This window comes from Penaeus chinensis, chromosome 7 (assembly GCF_019202785.1).
Source record: "Penaeus chinensis breed Huanghai No. 1 chromosome 7, ASM1920278v2, whole genome shotgun sequence".
In the NCBI taxonomy this organism is placed as follows: Eukaryota; Metazoa; Arthropoda; class Malacostraca; order Decapoda; family Penaeidae; genus Penaeus; species Penaeus chinensis.
The window spans coordinates 45,558,577-45,576,076 of NC_061825.1; the positions used below are offsets into that span (position 1 = coordinate 45,558,577).

Here is a 17,500-nt window from a genome sequence, read left to right on the forward strand (position 1 = left end):
CTGCTTTTGTTAAACCCAAGCAAAGCCCTGGGAACACGGGACGTTGCATATCTTTAAAAAAAAAAGTTTGGTTTCCTCTTTGCTCCCAAGAGGCGGTTCTGTCTGGAAAGCGAATAAGAATATAAAACCATGCAAACAGCTGGACCAAGCATCTAACATGTAAATAAACATATAATTAAATTTATCAAAATAATAAACACGTAAAGTAAAATGAAACAGAGGAGTATTTCCCCCAGCCGGCCAGTCCTGCTCTGCTCCCCGCGTACCATAACGATCCGACGCCGTGTAGGCCTTTCCCTCGAGGTCCACCCAGGCCTGCACGCTCACGAAGTCGGCCACGAAGGAGGGAATCACGCACTTAAGAATGGCCGAGTTGCCGCGCAGCACAGCCTCGTCCAGCACCTGCGTCAGGTAGTCTTGCGCGACCACTGCAGGAAAGAAGCCGGCGCAGGACGCGTCAAAACAGAGGTATCGACAAAGCAATGAGAGCGGGGCGAGGCTGACATTCTTTTGTTTCTTTTTCGCCAGTGTGAAGAGATAGAAAGGGATTTAGAAGAACAGACAGTGTGATGAGAGGCCTGTGTCGCGCAGACAAAGAGGTAGACGACGTAATTAATGATCCTGCAAAACAATAGCGAGTTTGTTGAATGCCAGGCCAGGTCGTATGCTTCCTCGTCTCCTCACTCCCTTCCCCTCCCCCGTCTCGCCCCTCCTTCCCTGCAGCCTAGGCCTACGGACATGGTGATTTACCGTAGTTCGAGGAGGGATAGTAGGCCTTGCCCTCTGAGTCGACCCAGGCCTGCACATTCACGAAGTCGGCCACGAAGGACGGGATAATGCACTTAAGGATAGCCGAGTTCCCCGTCAGGACGCTCTCGTCCACCACTTGGGTCACGTAGCCCTGAGACACCACTGAGACGCAAGATCATTCATTGTGATAATGGAGAAATGTGAATGCAGACATGAATAAAGCACACCAGATTTGCAAATTCTATGAAAAATGTAATCATCATCGCTTCAAGCCGACTGACGAGATACCTGGAACTAACAGAGACTTTAATATCTGAACGAAGAAAGCAAAGGGTAATGCCATAGCACACCCTGGGACGAGGCAGAGCAAGCAAGAAAAAAATATAAAAAAGGGAGGGGCATGACGTGGCTCCCATTACCATAAGCGCCCGAGGGATAGTAGACCTTTCCCTCTCCGTCCACCCACGACTGCACGCTGACGAAGTCGGCGACGAAGGAGGGGATGACGCACTTGAGGATGGCAGAGTTGCCTTTGAGGACGTCCTCGTCGTGAACCCGACTTGTGTACTCCTGTGCAACCACTTCATACCGGAGGAAGTTTATTTTCCATCATTACTTTTTGCAATACTTCTTTTGATTCATATACTATGAACGTGTCACCTGACAACATTGCTTAATGCTTCGGCCCGTGAAGCCTGCGATTGGCGTGTCACGAACTGACGTCTTGAGGCGTGTTACAAGATGATTATGATAATTCTGATGACTGCTCAGCGTGAAAGGGTGTAACGACCGAGAGTGATGGTGTCGAATGATGATGCGATGATGAGCGATCGTAAATGTGAGAAAAAGCGGTGGGTTCGTGAAAGAGTGTGCTCGGAAAGCCAGGGATAATCACGGACAAGGATATTCATAGAGAAAAGAAAAAAAGAAGTTATCATTAATATCAATCCGCCTCGCGAGTCCTTCTGAAAAGGGAGAGAGCTTGGATCACTTTACCCTTTAAGGAAGAGAGAGAGAGAGAGAGAGAGAGAGAGAGAGAGAGAGAGAGAGAGAGAGAGAGAGAGAGAGAGAGAGAGAGAGAGAGAGAGAGAGAGAGACGAAAGTTACCATAATCGCTATTGTGCGGGTAATACATATTGCCGTCCGAGTCCTGCCACGACTGGACGCTCACGAAGTCCGCCACGAACGACGGGATCTCGCACTTCATGATGGCGTTGTTACCCAGAATCACGTACTCCTTGTCCGCGTCCGTTTCGTAGTCTTGTGCCACCACTACGGACAAGGCGGACGGACGTACAGTAGGTCAGAGCAAATGTTGAGGACGAAAGGAGGAAGAAATGTGAAGAAGAGAGGATTTAAAAAAAAAAAAAAAAAAACAGTAAGGGAAACGAAGGGAAGATAGAGAAAACAAACAGTGGGAAAGGAGGGAAGAGAAGCTGACAAACGAAGAGAAGGGAAGAAGAAAAATAGGAGGAGAGTAGAGGAGACGAGAAAAATGCTGGAAGGAGTGAAGAGATGATGATAAGGGAAAGAAATAGTGGAAATAAAAAGGCAAAGCTACAATGTGGGTGATCGGATATAAAAAGGTGGAAACGGAAAGAAGGAAGCGCAAGAGAGAGATAATAAGTAATGATAATGATGATGCGAAATAAACAAAGAAAACAGCTGAATAAAGGAAGTGCTAAAAATGCTAAATGGCGGAACAAAGAGAGAAGGCAAAAAACGTTAATTAATAGACAGGGCCGCTAACGATGAAAAATATCATACTTTCAAATTAAAAAAAAGGAGCGAGCAGAAGAGCAAGAGAAACTCTAATGGCAAAGTTGTTTCGAAAGTTGCGAAAGGCTGTTTTTCCAAGTTATTTTCGAGGCATAAGAAAAAAGAAGAAGAAAAGAAATCACGAAAATGCAAATCATTAAAGAAAAAACCCTACTCTTAAACAAATGAGAATAAAAGCAACTAATAAAGGCGGTGGTACGGGTGGGGCACGGAGGAAAGGGGGGAGGGGGAGGGCTGGGAAACTACGTTAAGACGCCAGGATATTCAGAGGAAACTTGCTCAATCGAGGAAATTATGAACAGTGACACGAAGAAGAGGGAGAGCATTGGCCGAATGAAGAAGAAAATTTGTGACCGAGGGAGGGAGGGAAGGAGGGAGTTAGGGAAGACGTAAAATGGAGATTGAAAAACAGATAAAGAGAGAAAGAGTTAGAAAAATAATAAGACAGGAAGAACTGGTAATATTTTCTCTGAGCAAAGATGAAGCTCATAAATTTAGCAATGACGCTGAGGTAATGGAAAATGCCTAATTAATGGGTGTTCGAATCTGAAAACAAAAAATACAGTCAATTAAGTTCCCAAAATCTGCAACAAAAACAGAATAAAATATTATTCACGCGACAGGGCCTGAAACACGAGACAGTGCATAAAGAATAATAGCAAGATGTAAAAATCTTAAAAATCAACGGAGATTACTGATAGGGAAGAGTGAGAAGGGGAAAAAAAGAAAGAAAATCCGAACCCGCAACGACAACCACCCAGCCCAAAATTTTAAAAATCAAACCCCACCCTCCCACGACAACCACACAAAACAACCCCCCCCCCCAAAAAAAAAAAAAAAAAAAAATATATATATATATATATTTATACATATATATATATATATATATATATATATATATATATATATATATATATATATATATAGAAAGAGATGGGCGGAATAATAATAAAAAAAAGTATAAAAACAGTTTCCGCGGCGCCGTCCATTACCGTAATCGTCGGCCGGATAGAACCTGCGCCCTTCCGAATCCTGCCAAGACTGAACGGAGACAAAATCCGCCACAAACGAAGGGATCTTGCACTTCATCACCACTGAATTGCCCCGAATCACGTACTCGTTCTCCGCCTCCGTCTGGTAGTCCTGCGCCACCACTGACGCAGCGCAGAACAAGGACGTTAGTGATGTGGAGTAGTGGTGAATGATGGGGGAGGGGGGGAAGGGGCGACGTAAAGGGGGAGGGGGAAGGGGAGGGGGTGACGTGAGAGCGAGTGCTATGCGAAGTGGTTGATGCTTGACTGGTGGTGAGATGATTTATTTAGGTTCTGAATAGTGTGTGCGAGTGTGTACGAGCCTAGTGAAAAAAATAAAGGAAGGAATATCTTCATGTTAAGAAGAAAAAAAAAAATCCAAAAGATCACACAGACAAGAAGCGTATCCTATACAAATAGAGAGAAAGGGGACACAAGTGACAAGTCATAACTCCAGCCTGTAAAAGAGAAAGACCGATCAGTCCAAGCCTAAGCCAATCCCTGTCGCGCCCCGAGCCACCCTCCCACTCCAGGCACCTTCTAGCGCCAATGGCTTCACAAAATTACCATAATTGTTGTTGGGGTAGTAATGCTTCCCCTCCGAGTCCACCCAGGACTGCACACTGACGAAGTCCGCGACGAAGGAAGGGATTTTACACTTAAGCACGGCCGAGTTCCCGCGAATCACGTTCTCCGACTCCGCCTCCAGCAGGTAGTCCTGGGAGATTACTGGGGCGGAAACCTCGTTAGTCTTGGTGAACAGGAAAGGCGAATGAGGAAAGGGAAAGGCGGAAAGAGCGAGTGGGGCAAGGGGGAGAGAAGGGAAGGAAAGAGGAGAAGACAGAAGGGAAAAGGAGGAGAGGTTGATGTTATGATCCCGTTAAAGATATTGAATTATAAGTTAATGATAGATTTCTTCTTTTAATATCAGCGACCGATACGACCTGTGACTTGTAATAAAATATTAAAAAATGATAAAAGGTCAAACATCTTGCCTAGAAGAGAAGAGGAAAATGGAAATGAGTAGATAAAATAAGTCATGAAGCTACATCCATCTCCAACAACCACGCTCCCTCTTCCCTTCCTTATCTCTTTCCATCCCTCCTCTTTTTCTTCCTTCTCCTCCTCCTCCTCACCTCTCCCTTCTACCGACCCCGCAACTATCCTTTACCATAGTTTTCGCGGCCGGGATAGTAGGTCGTCCCTTCCGAGTCGACCCACGCCTGCACGCTCACGAAGTCGGCGACGAAGGAAGGGATCTCGCACTTGATGATGGCCGAGTTGCCCTGTATGACATGCTCGTTGTCGGCCTCGATCTGGTACGTCTGAGGCACCACTGGAGGAGCGGCGAAGGAGTAAGATGCTTGGTGGTGGTGGAGGAGGAAGGGGAAGTGGTGGTGGAGGAGGAAGGGGAAGTGGTGGTGGAAAGATTGGTGGTGGGAAGACTGGTGGAAGTCGTGGTGGAAGAGGTGGTGGAAGAGGCGTGGAAAATGGTTGCGCGGTATGTGGAGGAAAAGAGGGTTGAAAGAAGGATCAAGAGTGGTGACGAAGAAATATGGTTAGGTTAGGCGAGAGTGATGAGCGAGTGAATGTGATGCCTGCGTTTGCGATGGAAGGAAGGACACGAGAGGAGGAAGGCCGTGGTGGTGACGAGGGAGATCCGGGTGGTGAAGCACGTGAGAAACCTCTAACGAACCGCGAAAAATGTGTGAAAATATTCCCGGTAATGCGGACTAATGGTGATGAGACCTTCCGCGGAGGTGCACAGATGAGGCCGTTAAGAGATAAAGGGGAAAGGGGTTGATGGTGATGAGAGCAGACGGCAGTGATGATGCATGCGTCGCGGCGGTGATGATAGCGAGTAATAAGGGCGAGATGACGAGATGTAAAACGGTCCCTCCAGCCTCCTTCTGCCGGATGGGAAGGGAGATAAAGCGGATGATGACGCGAGAGAAGAAAAAAATCAAATGGGCGAGAGATGGATAGCGACCTGGGGCGAAAAGGACACGGGATGCATGCAGGACACGGACTGACAGTGGTGGACACGCAATAAAAGGACGCAAAGGATGAACAGACTAGCTCGTGATCAAGGACGCGAACAATGGACAAATGTCTCCCGAGATTCAAGGACAAATAATCTTACCAACCAAACTATTCAACTGAGTAGGTATAAAATAAAACGTAAACGAATTCATCTGCAGAGAGAGGAGAGAAGGAACGTTATCATGTCAGACTTTAACCTGAAACGCAACGGAACACCTCTCATTAAAATTCAAACAAACAAACGATTCAAATGAATGAATCAACCCACAAAATAAATCAAATTTCCATGAAGGCCACGGGGCCCCCTGCCACCGACCCCCGACCCCTTTGCACAACCGACCCCAAGGCCGATCAATCAACAGGCCTATCACTCAATTACCATAGTTGGCGTTGGGGTAGTACACCTGCCCCTCGGAGTCCACCCACGCCTGGACCCTGACGAAGTCCGCGACGAAGGAAGGAATAACACACTTGATGATGGCGGAATTGCCCCGAATTACGTTCTCGTTGTGCGCTTCCAGCTGGTACGACTGGCGGACGACTGGCAGTGCGAGGAGGGGGAGGGGGTTAAGGGTCGGAAATTTAAGTGATTCTCAGAATGAGAGATTTGTGTTTTTTCTACTCTTGTTGATTGTCGATGGTGGTATCCCATTCCATGCCCACCCGATAATAATCAAAATAATAATAATAATAACAATAATAATAATAATAATGATAATAATAATAATAATAATAATAATAATAATAATAATAATTATGATGATAACAATAATAATAATAATAATAATAATATTATTATTATAATAATAATTATAATAATAATAATAATAATAATAACAATAATAACAAAAATTATAACAACAACAACATTAATGATAAACAAAAATAATAATAATAATATAAATAAAGGCGATTACCCAAAACACCTGAAATCTGAAAAACAACATTACTCGTCATCCTGAAAAGCAAAGTCGAAGCTTTTCAACCCGAGAGCCAAGCAGAGGCGACAGAGAACGAGAGAAAAGCGAACAGAAAGAGAAATAAAATTGGAAACGTCGAATCCAATAAAGGCGGAAGAGAGGGGAGCCACAGGGGGAAGAAATCACGAAGGGAAGGGGGAAGGAGGAAGAAGAGGGAGAGTCGTAACACGGAGAGTGGCTGGGAGGGGTCAAGAGGAATGAGGAGAGGGGGGGGAGGAGGGGGGGAGGACTCGGGCAGTTACCGTAGTCGCTGCTGGGGTAGTAAACCTTCGCCTCCGAGTCCACCCACGACTGCACGCTCACGAAGTCGGCCACGTACGAAGGGATCTCGCACTTCATGATGGCCGAGTTGCCGCGAATCACGTACTCGTTGTCGGCCTCCGTCTGGTACGTCTGGGGCACCACTGTCAGGCCATAGGAGGAAGGACGAGGGGAGAGGCAATAGAAGGAAGAGGGGGAGAGGCAATAGAAGGAAGAGGGGGAGAGGCAATAGAAGGAAGAGGGGGAGAGGCAATAGAAGGAAGAGGGGGAGAGGCAATAGAAGGAAGAGGGGGAGAGGCAATAGAAGGAAGAGGGGGAGAGGCAATAGAAGGAAGAGGGGGAGAGGCAATAGAAGGAAGAGGGGAAGAGGCAATAGAAGGAAGAGGGAAGAGGCAATAGAAGGAAGAGGGGGAGAGGCAATAGAAGGAAGAGGGGGAGAGGCAATAGAAGGAAGAGGGGGAGAGGCAATAGAAGGAAGAGGGGGAGAGGCAATAGAAGGAAGAGGGGGAGAGGCAATAGAAGGAAGAGGGGGAGAGGCAATAGAAGGAAGAGGGGGAGAGGCAATAGAAGGAAGAGGGGGAGAGGCAATAGAAGGAAGAGGGGGAGAGGCAATAGAAGGAAGAGGGGGAGAGGCAATAGAAGGAAGAGGGGGAGAGGCAATAGAAGGAAGAGGGGGAGAGGCAATAGAAGGAAGAGGGGGAGAGGCAATAGAAGGAAGAGGGGGAGAGGCAATAGAAGGAAGAGGGGGAGAGGCAATAGAAGGAAGAGGGGGAGAGGCAATAGAAGGAAGAGGGGGAGAGGCAATAGAAGGAAGAGGGGAGAGGCAATAGAAGGAAGAGGGGGAGAGGCAATAGAAGGAAGAGGGGGAGAGGCAATAGAAGGAAGAGGGGAAGAGGCAATAGAAGGAAGAGGGGGAGAGGCAATAGAAGGAAGAGGGGGAGAGGCAATAGAAGGAAGAGGGGGAGAGGCAATAGAAGGAAGAGGGGGAGAGGCAATAGAAGGAAGAGGGGGAGAGGCAATAGAAGGAAGAGGGGGAGAGGCAATAGAAGGAAGAGGGGGAGAGGCAATAGAAGGAAGAGGGGAAGAGGCAATAGAAGGAAGAGGGGGAGAGGCAATAGAAGGAAGAGGGGGAGAGGCAATAGAAGGAAGAGGGGGAGAGGCAATAGAAGGAAGAGGGGGAGAGGCAATAGAAGGAAGAGGGGGAGAGGCAATAGAAGGAAGAGAGGGAGAGGCAATAGAGGGAAGAGGGGAAGAGGCAAGGGATGGAAAAGGGGGAGAGGCAATAGACGGAAGAGGAAGAGAGGGAGAGGCAAGAGAAGGAAGAGGGGAGAGGCAAGATAAAAAAGAGGGTAAGGGGCAAGAGAAGGAAGGGTGGGAGAGGCAAGAGAAGGAAGAAAGAGAGGAAAGAACGAGAAAGGAAAAGGAAAGTGGAAGGGGACGGGGATGGCAAAGGGAAACGTAGGCGGAGAGAGAGAGAAGAGGAGGAGAAAGAGGATGAAGATCGAAGAGATAAAACGAAGGAGGGAGTAGGAAGGAGAATTTCGAAATGGATAAAGGAGAATCAAGGAAGGGAAAAGAGAAGAGGGAAATTGGCGAAGGGAAGGAGAGCAGACGACGGAAACAAAGAACTTTTGATTAGATAATCCCTCGTCACGCCCTAATCCCACACACGCGACATTAATTGGAAAAAGAAGTGATATGCGATTAATAACAATTTTCCTGGAAAATAAATATAACAGCTCGGAAACAGCAATGAATAATTTCTGAAAGGAGAAAGGAGAGTCTATTAGCAGCCTGGAAAAAAAAAACTAAAACCATAATAACAATAATAAAAATAAATTTAAAAATCCTCCATCGGGCGAGCCTTGGAAGAGTCGGAGGGAAATGAAAACAACTTGTGGGGGAAGGGGGGGGAGCTGACGCGGAGGGGGGGCGTCATATTAATCCCTCATTTACCGTAATTATCGGAAGGATAAATGACGCTGCCGTCGTCGGCAACCCAGGCCTGCACGCTCACGAAGTCGGCGACGAAGGAGGGAATGTTGCACTTAAGGATCGCTGAGTTACCGCGGATCACGTATTCCGTCAGCACTTCGGCCGAATACAGTTGGGGGACCACTGGCGGAGGTTGAAGGGAGGAGGGGGTTAGTTTGAATGACAGGAGGGAAGGGGTGGTGGGGAGGGAAAAGGCGAGGATGGAGGAGGAAGGGAGGAAGGGATGGTGGGTGGGAGGGAGGGAGGGAGGGAGGGAGGGAGGGAGGGAGGGAGGGAGGGAGGGAGGAGGGAGAGGGAGAGGGAGAGGGAGAGGGAGAGGGAGAGGGAGAGGGAGGAGAGGGAGAGGGAGAGGAGAGGGGAGAGAGAGAGAGAGAGAGAGAGAGAGAGAGAGAGAGAGAGAGAGAGAGAGAGAGAGAGAGAGAGAGAGAGAGAGAGAGAGAGAGAGAAGCAGCAAATCGGACAAACCTCGATGAAAAGCAACCAGAATCTATTCAATGGTAATAATATCCAAGAAAAAAAAAATCTTGAAAAAATATATACATGTTCCCTAAAAGAAAAAGAGAAAATCTATTAGTCTCGATATCACCCAACCTGAAAGAAACTGCGTTAGGACTGAAAAAAATAACCATAATATAAATATAAACCTGAAAACCAAACCGGCACATCAATCCCAACCGCACAGCCACAAGCCCCGCCCGGTCCCTTGTCACTCGTTTTCCATTATTACCAAAATCATTTCCTCGAAAGTAGGTGTCGCCCTGATCCGTCACCCACGACTGGACGCTGACGAAATCGGCCACGAAAGACGGCACATTACACTTGAAGATTGCGGAGTTACCCTTAATGACGTATTCGTGATAAACGTCCGTCTGGTAATCCTGGTGAACCACTGTAGAAAATGGGAATTCAACGCCGGTTAAGCAGGGAAAACGATAGCCGGGTTTTGTTACAAAATGGCGTATTGAGAAAAAAAAAGAGGGAAAAGGAAGGTGTTTCATTAAATGTCGGGAAGCATACACGTCGCAGAGGCTGAAAGCGAAATTAACCTCGTGTGAAAGAGTACAAGAAAATGTATTATTTGCTGAAATGGGTGAAAAGGTGAACGCTAAGAACCCTGTAACAAGGGAAAGTTAGTCAGAATAACCTGTAAGAAAAAAAGTGACATCAACCATATTTCTCAGTTCAGCATTTACCATAGTCATCAGACGGGTAAAAGGTCTCGCCCTTGTCCGTGAGCCAGGCCTGCACACTCACGAAGTCGGCGACGAAGGAGGGAATGTTACACTTGAGGATGGCCGAGTTACCGCGAATCACATACTCGAGGCTTACGTCCGTCAAGTAATCCTGCTGTACAACTGAAGGAGGAAGGGAGGGGGAGGGAGCGGTGAAATATTGTAGGTTCCGATTGGTTTTATTTATAGTGTGAGCGTGATCTGAAGGTGAGATGAAGGGTGAGAAACGAGGATGAAACGTGGGGGGGGGGGGGGTGATCTGAAGGGCGAAGAGGGAGGATGGAAGACGCGGGGTCAAGCACTCAACACCCGGGAGGTCACGATACATTTTCCCTTTTCCGGAGGCTAACGCAAGTACTTTCCATGTCAAAGGAAACGGGACAAACCACAGCCGTTTGATCGGCTTAAAAGTTCGAATTAACTAAGAAACAACGCAAACGACAGGTCAGGACTAAAACAATATCAAGGAAAAGAGAACATTTTCCCTTATACTCTGAACAACGTGCCCCAAATCCACCTGAACAAACCAACCATGTCACAATTTCGCATAGTGAATAACCAATGCCAATAAAAAGTTCCTGTGGAGATGAAGCGAAAGTTAGCAAATAAACTTCCCTTAAAAATATCTACCTTCCTGTGGAAAGAGAGGAAGAAAAAAAAGAAAAATTATCAACCACATTTCATAACCCGCTATGCATTCCCTCTCCCTCTATTTCCCCCTTGACGAAGAGGTCTTAAAAAGACGTTACCATATCTGTCAGAAGGATAGTAGTTATCGCCCTTGTCCGTGACCCAGGCCTGGACGCTGACGAAGTCGGCCACGAACGAGGGAATGTTACACTTGAGAATGGCAGAGTTCCCTCGGATCACGTTTTCCATGCTCACGTCGATCAGATACGCCTGGGGCACAACTGTTAAGGAAGCCCGACGGTTACTTCAAGGGGAAAGAGGGCGGCCTTGCGTGGACTAAGGGAAGGGATGTTGAACAATGAGGAATAAGGGGGAAGGTTGATCGTAACGAGCTTAATTAAGAAAGCCATAGGTTTAAGAGAGAAAGGGAGAGAGGGAGAGAGAGAGAGAAAGAGAGAGAGAGAGAGAGAGAGAGAGAGAGAGAGAGAGAGAGAGAGAGAGAGAGAGAGAGAGAGAGAGAGAGAGAGAGAGAGAGAGAGAGAGACAGACAGACAGACAGACAGACAGACAGACAGACAGACAGACAGACAGACAGACAGAGACAGAGAGACTGAGAGAGAGAGAGAGAGGGGGGGGGGGGGTAAGAGCGCGCACAGATTCATTCCACTAATTTATCCTGCGGGATTGGAAGAAAGTCGGGGAAAAATCTAATGACACCAGCAATATCGCTTCCTCTAAAAGAGAAGAGATGAAACGATTATACCCTAGATCAAGACTCCGCAAAATGATAAAACGCCCTGCAATAAACGTGAACAATAACCGTTAATATCCTGAAAATGAGATATCACAGGATAATGGACAGCCTCGAGGTTAATTACAATTAGGGCTCTGGCGAAAGGTGATCAGAACACGCTTTACCATAATTCTCCGATGGATAATACGTCTCGCCCTTGTCTGTGAGCCACGCTTGGACACTCACGAAGTCGGCGACGAAGGAGGGAATGTTACACTTGAGGATGGCCGAGTTGCCCCGGATCACGTACTCGGGAACCACGTCGGTTTGGTAATCCTGGTGGACCACTGGCAGAAGGAGCAGGGTTTAGTCGGCGGCAAAAGGGACCAGTTTCAATTAAGAGTGTCAGGGAAGGGAGGGGGATGGGAAAGGAGGTCCTATGAGGTATGTCGAGTGAAGTAGCGGTTAATGTCATTTAGAAAGAAAAAAAAAAATGCATAACGTATTATTAGATAAAATTCAATATCACTTATCACCTGAAATGCAAAAGAAAAAAAAAAGGTCAAAGAATCAAAATATCCTGAAAAAAAAGAAGCTGAAACACCGAACGAAATTAGTCCCTCCTTTTCTTGCTTAATCCCATCCATTACCATAATTTTCCGATGGATAATACGTCTCGCCCTTGTCTGTGACCCACGACTGCACCTTCACGAAGTCGGCGACGAAGGAGGGAATGTTACACTTGAGGATGGCCGAGTTACCCCGAATGACGCTCTCGGGGACCACGTGAGTCTCGTACTCCTGATGCACAACTGGAGGAATGGAGTCGTTAGCCGTCATTCATGCCCGAACGTGAACTGGCACTCGATCACTTGGGGAATCCCTTGTGGCGTCATGGCACTGGGGTGGTGCAAAGGGCGCGGGAGGTGGGACTAATGGATGCGAATGGGGTTTGGGTCAGGGTCATTTTGGGAAATCGTACAGACGAACTGAACTTTTGAAAAAAATATCCGGAGTATTTTGTACGACTGAATCCGTTCGAAAACTAGCATATCATAAGCCAGGCAAAACAAAATATATATATATATATATATATAAAAGAATCATTACAGGTAACCTGAAAAAAAAGAAAACCAAATGTCAATTTTGTGTCAAAAGCCTGAAAAGGAAGAGAGAAAATCATCAGTCGAGCAGCGACAAGCATCAGAGACGAGGCGAGCTGCGATGTCACTGAAAGGAAGGAAATCCGGCGTCGGGAAAAGAAACACAAACCCGGAGCACTTAAGGAGCCACTGCTCTCCCCTCTCCCCTTCCCCTCCTCCCCTCCCTTTCTCGGACTCGCTTCGGAAGTTTCAAGAGGACGCTCTTTCGTTTTAATTCTATTTTCTGTTTACTACAAGTTCAGACCCCTCTAATGCAACCGTAAATAACAAGGGGGGGAAATGTCTGAAAATGCAAACGCAAAAGATTAGCTTTACGTTGACGAAGGAAAAGTTTCAGCGATAAATTTCTCTGCCAAGAAAGGTAAAGAGAAGTAATGGTTCCCTCAGCAGCTTGTCCCTCCCCCTCCCTACCGCTTTCCTCCCCTTCCCTTCCGCTACCCTTCCTTCCCCTCCCCACTTCCCCCCTGCCTTCACAGCCCACATTAGCATTCACCGGCGCACGTGGCGCACAACGCTGTCACGCGCACGCCCAAGCATTACCATAATCGTCACTCGGGGTGAAAGTCTCTCCGGCATCCGTGGTCCAGCCCGTGACCTTGACAAAGTCGGCCACGAAGGACGGGATGTTGCACTTGAGGATCGCCGAGTTCCCGCGGATTACGTACTCCTCACCCACCGACGTCTTGTAGAACTGCTTGACCACTAAAAAATGGGCGAGGGAGGGGCAGTGCCGAAAGAGCGAGAGATTAATGGCGCTGATTGGGAAAAAACAGGAAGTCGAGAGAGGAAAGAAAGGGAAAAGGGGGTAGAGGACTAGTTGGCTTGAGGAAAATGGACTGGGAGAGAGAGCGGGATAACCTGAAGGCATGGAACGGAACGAGGAGGAACGAGACGTGAAGGAGCGAGGTGTCTTCGGCTTCTAAAAAAAAAAAAAAAAAAAACTTACGAGAAGTCGAACGAAAGTTGCGATTACAAATCTGATTAAAGAAATAACAACAGTTCTGCACTTGTATACACCGTGTTAACAACGGCCACAGCAATAAAAACACCGCTAAATACGCCACACACACACACATACGCACATCCAGTTACACACCTGTCCACACCGCGGTCTCTCACGACTATAACCTAGACCGCCACACCTGCCGGAAGAACGACAAACGCAGTCATCTTTTTTATGATTTAATGAACGAATTCACGAGCCGATCCTAACGCGCTTCAATTTTAAATTTTCTTTCGCACGACACCGACTTAAAGGCGTTGTCCGAATTCACGAAGCGACATGAATATTGCAGTCTGATTTCCAGACTCTGTGGCTACGATGCCGCTTTTCCTCCTTCTAATTAGCCAAATGAAGGCAAGAGGGGGGGGGGGCATATAAGGGGGCGGGGGGAGACGGAGCGGGGGGAAGGAGGAGGTAATTTGCATAACACATAATAATTATGGGAGGTAAATGAAGCTTAGTGGGCGCTCATATGTATTAACCAAAGGAATGTTTCCTTTTATATATAAATCAAGACGCACGGGGAAAGTATTTGCGGTGAAGTACGTATAAATAGTGTGAAAGTGACGGCGCATGTGATCTGTAATTTTAAGTTCAGCGCACTTTTTACCCAAGAATGTTCTAAAAATGGCGTTTGCAAAAAGAGAAGGAAATGCCTAATAATTGATAAAACTGAAAAAAAAGAGTCAAATTCTGCCTGGAAAGTGAAAATCTTATGAGTTCATCCACAGACCCAGACGCGATAATGAATAATAATAATAATAATAATAATAATAATAATAATAATAATAATAATAACAATAATAATAATAATAATAATAATAATAATAATAATAATAATAATAATAATAATAATAATAATAACAATAATAATAATAATGAACAATATCAATAATATCAAAGCTCTAGAACCGAGCACGAGAGCCACCCTGGAAAAAAGAAAAAGGAAAAACGTGAAGGGGTTATAATTGGTAAACTTTCCCCCTCGCAAGAGTGATTAACCCATTAGACGGGCCTTTAAACCACACGCTTTCCCCGCTCTAGAATTACCATAACTGTCAGAGGGGTAAAAGTTGTCGCCAGCGTCTGTGGTCCAGGAAGTGACACTGACGAAGTCCCCGACGAAGGAAGGAATGTTGCACTTGAAGATGGCCGAGTTGCCGCGGATCACGTACTCGTCCCCGACGCCCACCTCAAAGTCCTGGCTCACCACTGGGGGCGGGAGGCTCGGGTTTTCAGATAGGATTTGTGGCACAAGCTGCTTTCTTTATGTTTTAATTTAATATGTTCGCTATTTCTCGATCGTGTGTGTTTGGGAGTGCTGGGTGACAAAGAACGTGCAGAGGAATTCGAATAAAAGAAGAAATTTCATACCAGAACACTCTCTCTCCAGTCATAACAGCTGAAAGGGAAATTCAACTAATTCAGAGGCAGTGGGCGACACAGACGCACCTGCAAGAAAACAAACTCAAGAGTCAAAACGAAGTCTAAACACCAGTCTAGACTTCACCCAGACACCTCACGCCAACACGTGCCCAACCTTTCCCCCTACCAACCCACCCACCCACCCACCCACGCCTAATTTCCTCCCAATCTCCGCCCTTATCATTACCATTAGTGCTCGACGGGTAGTAGACATTGCTCTCGCTATCAACCCACGCCTGCACACTCACGAAGTCGGCCACGTAAGAGGGAATGTTACACTTGAGAATGGCAGAGTTACCCCGGATGACGTATTCGTTGTTCACCTCGCTCTCGTAGGCCTGAGGCACCACTAGCGAACAGAATAGCGAATGAGGCGGGGGAGAAGAGCAACGGGGGATGGGAAACAGGGAAGAGGGGAGGAGTAACGATGGAGAAACTGTAAGTACTGAAACTGAAATCTTGTGAAAAGGCTAAGACAAAATGATGATAATATAATGACTTAATGAAGGAATAAATAGAGAAAGAAAAAATTATAATAAAACCAGCAATATTCCAAAAAAATCTCAAGCATGGACATCATAAATAAATAAGACAAATAAATATTAAAGTAAAGAAATCAACATACAATATGCAGGGTTAAAAGTTTAATGAAAAATAAAACTTTTAACTGGAATAGGTATTCCTTGGTGGAGTTGGGTGGGAAAGGGAGGGGGGAGAGAGATAGGGAGAGAAGGGGAAGGGCGATAGGGAGGAGGGGAGCAGGGAGGGGATGGGGAGCGGCAGGCTATCGATAGTATTGAGAACATTCACTCTGTGTGTTATTTCTATTGTGTGGGAGCAGGTATGATTAACCTGCTGAAAATAAAACAATATTCAAAGGGAGTATTAATTACCAATCACAGATTACTCGATGAGAGGAAGAATGCAGTAAAAGAGACTGTGATTAATCCCTGAAAGGGAAGCTTCAGTATCAGTATCAGAAAGAACAGTGTTGTTCTGCAATAAAACTGAGAATAAAAACATTAGTAAAACACAACAATCAAGACCAGATACGAGAGAGAGAAAATCACTTTCCGCCCACCACCCACAGTTTCCCTCTCTACGCCCCACGCCCACCCCGCTTATCATTACCATAAGACTTGGAGGGATAGATCGCTGTCCCGTCATTATCCACCCACGCCTGCACACTGACGAAGTCGGCGACGAAGGAGGGAATGTGGCACTTGAGAATGGCCGAGTTACCCCTGATGACGAATTCGTTGTTCACCTCCGTCTCGTAGTGCTGGGCCACCACTGGGTCAGGAAGTCGCCATGAGATTGTTAGTAGAAACATATGGGGGTGTTTATTCATCATGGGAGATTTTATGTGGTCCGAGGCAAGCTGATGATGGGGGGGGGGGGGGGGACGAGACTAATGGAAAGTAAAGAGAGATAGTTTGCCAAGTGTTGTACGGTTGTACGGTTACATACAACACCAAGGAAACAAAAAAAAAGTAAGAAAAAATCACGCAATAAAACCCATATGAAATAACTGCCGAAAGAGATATTTCTTTCTAGATTGGACCCAATTAAAAAAAGTGAAACCGCGAGGGCATCGGACCTTCCCAGGCGCCGTGAGCACGCGGCCGCGGCCCGGCAGCCACGTGTCCACTCACGTCAGACTCGATATATCGGATAATTCCGCGAGTGACGGACGGACGAGAGCGCCCGACGCGCAGCCCGATAATTGGTGCTCTGCTGCCGAGATGAAAATGCCAGTCGCCATACCGCCAATCAATACGTAAACTTCAAATTCTTCTCATTATGAGAGGGAGACCATAAGGAATTTTATCTACGCCATTAATCCTAAAACAAAGAAATATGGAATTTGCTTAAGTTTCTAGCAGTGTCTAGATATCCGATCTGAAATATGTTGTTCAATTCAAAATCTTTGCGTTTCTTTCTAACCGACGAACAATTTAGGAAACTCCAGATGTTTGGGAGTCAGATTCACATCTATCCATTTTCTCTTTTTCCTCACCTGTCCACATCCCGAAGAGTGAAGGAGTGTCTTTTTGCAATGGAAATGTACTGCCTTTCCTCCCCCCCCCCCCCCACACTCTCTTCTCATATAAGGAAAAAAACAATACTATGAGCACCGTCTTGAGCCGCGAAGTGAGGAAGGGTGAAGGGAGGGGGATGGGAGAGGGGGATGGACACAAAGAGTGACATCATCTCGGTGGTGGCAGCGCGGTCGGGAGTCAAGACTAGGGTGTGGGGGGAAGGGTGGAAGAGTGGCGTGAAAATGCTGTGGAGGAGAAATGACGGTGATGATGATGATGATGATGATGATGATGATGATGATGATGATGATGATGATGATGATGATGATGATGATGATGATGATGATGATGATGATTAATGATTGAAGATGATTGATGATGACAAAAAAATTCATGATTAAAAAAAAATAAGCCTCATCTCATAATTGCTCGA

General features: G+C 46.4%; 1 protein-coding gene across 44 annotated transcripts in view; it reads right to left on the minus strand.

The window, feature by feature from the left end:
- The window catches only part of LOC125027623 (Down syndrome cell adhesion molecule-like protein Dscam2), a 384,720-nt gene that overhangs the window by 153,078 nt on the left and 214,142 nt on the right, over nucleotides 1–17,500 (minus strand). For 13 of the 44 annotated variants that reach the window (XM_047616774.1, XM_047616763.1, XM_047616766.1 and 10 more), the window contains exon 5: nucleotides 4,732–4,896. The exons of 3 other annotated variants lie outside the window; for them this stretch is intronic. In XM_047616774.1, the coding sequence (XP_047472730.1) occupies nucleotides 4,732–4,896 (165 nt within the window). Of the gene's footprint in view, nucleotides 1–266; nucleotides 402–750; nucleotides 879–4,127; nucleotides 4,290–4,731; nucleotides 4,897–6,825; nucleotides 6,959–8,800; nucleotides 8,963–9,566; nucleotides 9,704–10,032; nucleotides 10,169–10,820; nucleotides 10,949–11,619; nucleotides 11,749–12,084; nucleotides 12,214–14,650; nucleotides 14,784–15,212; nucleotides 15,375–16,156; nucleotides 16,319–17,500 lie in introns of those variants that run through there. 28 more of the 44 variants (XM_047616758.1, XM_047616746.1, XM_047616757.1 and 25 more) reach the window with 16 other exon arrangements.